The 4,555-nt window shown below is 40.2% G+C and overlaps 1 protein-coding gene across 1 annotated transcript; it reads left to right on the top strand.

Annotated features, from left to right (window-relative positions):
• The first annotated feature begins 3,405 nt into the window (after positions 1 to 3,405).
• LOC131874379 (CASP-like protein PIMP1) lies at positions 3,406 to 4,173 on the top strand. Its single transcript, XM_059217722.1, has 3 exons — positions 3,406 to 3,560; positions 3,644 to 3,758; positions 3,877 to 4,173. Exons 1-3 carry the CDS (start codon positions 3,406 to 3,408, stop codon positions 4,171 to 4,173), a joined length of 567 nt encoding a protein of 188 aa, XP_059073705.1.
• Positions 4,174 to 4,555: the final 382 nt, after the last annotated feature.

Genomic DNA, 4,555 nt, shown 5'->3' with positions numbered 1-4,555 from the left:
CCATCACATCCTAGGGCTTTGTCATCTTCCATAGAAAAGGCGGCTTCTTTGAGATTATCAATGGTCAATAAGAGATCATAAAAGGCTTGTTGCGAGTCGGAGAACTATTTCGGAACAACGACTAAGCAATCTTGCAAGGCTTGGGTTCTAGTTGGAGAATCTCCCTTCACTGTGAACACCTTCTCATAATGAAGGACAAAGGCTTGCAATATGTCAGGCAACTCAGTGAGAAGAGCTTGTCCCTCTTTTATTTTCTTAATCCCTATAGAGGTATGACTAGCACGTAGAGCCAGGAAGAATTCCTTAGAAGCCCTATCGCCCACCTTGAGCCAGTGCAATCTGGCTTTGATTTGAGCTCCTCTGGCAGAGTGACTATCAACAACTTGTTCCTGATGGCGGAGCTCAGCTAAATGAAGTTGCAGGGCAGAATCAAAGGGATTCAAGGCCAAAGCCTCTGTGGCAGCACATAGAGCTTTGGTGGTCACATCATATGACTGCCTGTGGTAGATGGCGAGTTGCCTACCATAAATGCGCAGAAACCTCACAGAGCAGGAAATGACATTATTCCACCACACAATCCAACCAGTGTGATGATGGGGCCTTGGCTCTAAATTCCAAACTCATTGAATGTGGGCCATCGTGGACTGATGGAGCAGGAGAGAAGTGTTGACGTAGAACTGTGTTTTGGAAGGATGCTACCTAGCTGTCTTCTATTCAATGCTAAAATTTATGGGGAAGTGGTCTGACAATGTCACATCAACAAGCGGAGTGACGAGCAGATCATGATCTTCAAAGAAAGAGAAAAAAGATTGTGCAGATATCATAGCACGATCAAGCCTTTTAATAATTCTATTAGAGCTAGCTTTGAAATTAGACCAAGTGTTCCAGACCCCACCAGGACAGTGATGGTTGGTGTTGGGGTTGAAAAGACTCAATTTATTGCGCATATAGTACTAGGCTTCTCGCTCACCAGCTGTCTAGCGGAAAGGCAAAAATACGTCCTTATCGGAAGCCACCTCAACCATATTGAAGTGCCCACACATGACCCAATTGGCACATGGTAGATTATCCGCGATCGATTGCCAGAGGTATGATCTTTCAACCGAATCATTGGGAGCATAAACATTAACGATCCCAATGGAATGATTATCAATTGAAAGGAAAACCTAGAAGGCGCACTACATGGGGTCAAACCCATGAGAAATAACTACAGAGTACCACCGAGGTGAAAGGAGAGTAACAACTCCATCTCGACCAGCTTCATACTGGGAAGCAAAAACAAGGCTATTTGGCCAAATAACATGACATGCAGCATTGAGCATGAACCTTGCAATTTTTAACTTCCTAGAGGCAAAGAACATCCAGGCCTACAATACGTTGACGAACATCTCGAACAAAATATTTAATAGCGAGGTCTGTGAGACCTCGAACATTCCATGAGATGTAATTCATGACAAAACCAACATATCTTCCTCATCCCCAAAAGAGGAAAAGCTATTGTGCAAAAAATCTGGGTCCCCACTGGAGAAAACTCACCGTTTTTTTGAACCACCATCTACAATCTCAGCACGCCCTGAAGGGCTATGAGAATGGCGTAGAGAGTGCGGAGCATAAATTGCAGACACAGCCTGAGGAGTGCGCACCCAACGAGGGCGAGCAACACCCTCAAAAGAAGCAATCCCCTATTGAGAAGGGTTTGAAACTGGAGTAGAAGCTGCTAGGGAAGATGGAGACTGTACAGGAGGATTCGTTGTTGGTGGAGAACTGGAACCAACGGGAGTCTTTTGGGTCGAAACTGCAGGGGTTTACGAACCACAGTGGTCCATTCATCCTTCTTGGCCCCCTCCACAGGTCGAGAGCTAGACTCCTTAACAAGGGGTTTTAATGTCGGTGTTGCCAAGGGACAATCCCTGATCTTATGATATGCTGACTGGCACCGATAACAAGTGTTGGGTAGGTTCAGATAAAGCACCTTCTGGGTGAAGGTGTTACCTCCCACTTGAATATCAATAGTTTCTTTCAGGTCGCGAGAAAGGTCGACTTCAACTCATACCCTCTTTTGAGGGCAAGCATTAAAAAAATGGTTTGGCTCAAGGCAAACAACTTTTGCCAATAGATTGAGAAATGGTTTGCATGGAAGGCCAACAAGGCAAAGGAAGACTAGGGAACTCAACCCAGATTGGAACTCGTAATTTTTTGTCATCTAAGACAGAAAAATCGCGAGACCAACGCTGGAAAACCAGAAGGGATGACCTAACAGTCCACGGACCATGGGAAAGAATTGCCTCCACATGGGAAGGGTTTGAAAAGCGAAACAAAAAAAAACCTTTCATGAGACTTTGGACACCATCAAGCCTAACTCCATGAGGAGAGCAGGCTTTGGCGACCAAATCACGAAGCATGCTTTCAGGAGGGATCCTACCCACAAAATAACTTATCAAAGTACATTTTTCAAGCCAGTCACAGGCATTGTCAAAATCCTGAACAGGAAGTACAACATCAGGTGAGGACATACCTCGTGAAACATTTTTAGAACAAATTTGCGAGGGTGTTTGCTCGAGGGCGCCATGAGTGTCCGTTGTAGCAACTCCAGCACCAGCATCAACTGCTGAACTAAAGTTGGCCGGAGCCATAATAAACATAAGAATCTCGTAGTAAATGCGGTTTGAAACAAGCAAGATGTAATATGCAACCTCAAACCCTACACTTGTGCCCCAAGTAAATTTTGAATATAAATACTAGATTTATTTATAGTATTCACCCTTACATTGAGAAAAGGATTGCGAAAAGGATTGCTTATTAAGCTTTTAACCCCTCCAACATACATTAATGAAAATAGACCAAAAATATGTTTCGTCAAAGTGGCCCGTGGAGAAGCTTCCACACATTTCGAAGGAAAGCATCATGAGCATTATCCTTCAAATCTATGGAGAAATTTTCTCGTTGACCATGGCCGTCTCCGTCACTTGCCAAAATTAAAATCAAAGTAGCACACTAAACAAATCAATGTTCTTTTGTATTTATCGTAGTGTGAATTTTTCTTACATCTGTAACGTATGAAAAACGAATGCAAACCTTGAAAATAGTGTTAATCTTCTTTAAAAAAATGAAGAAGTGCAGGCTACAAGGAAAATAGTATTGTTAATATCTATTATAGTTTGGTTTTACGTTTTTTTAAAGTTTGTCGACACCGATCTAGCCCATCCACTTGCCTTAACATAAAAAATCCTTCACTGCATTCGGGATTTAAGAAATGAATTGTAAGTACCCACTTGTCTCATGACGACGCACATGAAAGAACAGTTCTAGCTAGGTATACCTCATTCACACATCATTATTTTATATAAATTTTCCAAGTGAGATCATGATTATATACCTACTTTACAGCTTTTAACAGATCAAAATATGAAGACCTCTGTGGTGCAGAACTTGATTCTACGAATCGTGACTTCTGTGCTTCTCCTGATTTCATTAATTGTAATGTTATCGAGCAAGACAAGATCTGACGTACTTGCTTCCACAGGTCTAGAATATCGTTTCAATGATTTCAAGCCCTTCAGGCAAGGATTCTATTCACTCTTTTACTTTCAAAATTTGTATTGTTTGTTGGGATTTATGTGTTGAAATATTTCATGTGGGGCAGATATGTTGTAGCTGCCGACGTGATAGGCTGTGTCTATTCCATCATTGGAATTGTTCTACTAATCAGTGGAATCAGTGGAGGACTTTATTTTTATCTCACCTTCATCTTCGATCAGGCATGGCTTTCATGTTAGCTCAATATAGCAAAAGATATGCTTCAGATTTCTCTGTTTCTAAAATTGTATCATTTCTTTAAGGTTTTGTGCCTTTTGGGTTTGCACTGTAATGAAACAGGTTGTGGCCTATATAACATTATCTAGTAGCTCGACTGCCATAGGATGCATAATGATAACAAGTGATGTCCTTAAAGCTGCCCAAGCATATGATGCTGCTGCAAAAAAGTTTGTGAGGTATGCATCAGCTTCTGTGAGTTTAGAGTTTCTGGGATTTGTAGTTATAGCATGTTGTGCAGTGATGTCAGGGTACAACCTGTCGTGTTACTTATATTCATCAAAGACCGATAGTGGGGCAAGGCAGGGAATCCATGTTGATAGTAGGCAGCAAGGAGATGTTAGAAACCAGTTTTCATGACAACTGGCATGAAAGCATGACTTGTTATGATGTTACAAATAAATATGTTCCAAGCGGTAGAGTTCTTGTTTAACAATTATCTTGGCATGTAATTCTTGGATAATTTAAATTTACTACTTTAACTTTTATGTAATATGTTCATATTAACTTTATTTAAATAGAAATAAAATTCATTTAAACATAAACTATGGTTGAATATGTATGTTAATATAAGTATTATGCTCTCATCAAATCTGTAGTTTCATTTGTTGAATCTTTATGTCTTCTGTAGATGTTTTAATTTACTGTTGTGTCATGTAACTTTTTTTAATTTTATTAAAGAAAAGTTTCATTAAAAAAATAATTAATTTAATAATAAATATTATAGAAGATTTTTTTTAGA

The sequence above is a fragment of the Cryptomeria japonica genome, chromosome 3 (assembly GCF_030272615.1).
Source record: "Cryptomeria japonica chromosome 3, Sugi_1.0, whole genome shotgun sequence".
Taxonomy (NCBI): Eukaryota; Viridiplantae; Streptophyta; class Pinopsida; order Cupressales; family Cupressaceae; genus Cryptomeria; species Cryptomeria japonica.
This window is presented reverse-complemented; position numbering and strand designations above follow the sequence as displayed.

Coding starts and splice junctions, on each gene's coding strand:
- LOC131874379 (XM_059217722.1), top strand. CDS start 3,406: ATGAAGACCTCTGTGGTGCAGAACTTGATTCTACGAATCGTGACTTCT. Junction 3,561..3,643: donor AATGATTTCAAGCCCTTCAG/GCAAGGATTCTA, acceptor CATGTGGGGCAG/ATATGTTGTAGCTGCCGACG. Junction 3,759..3,876: donor TCACCTTCATCTTCGATCAG/GCATGGCTTTCA, acceptor GTAATGAAACAG/GTTGTGGCCTATATAACATT.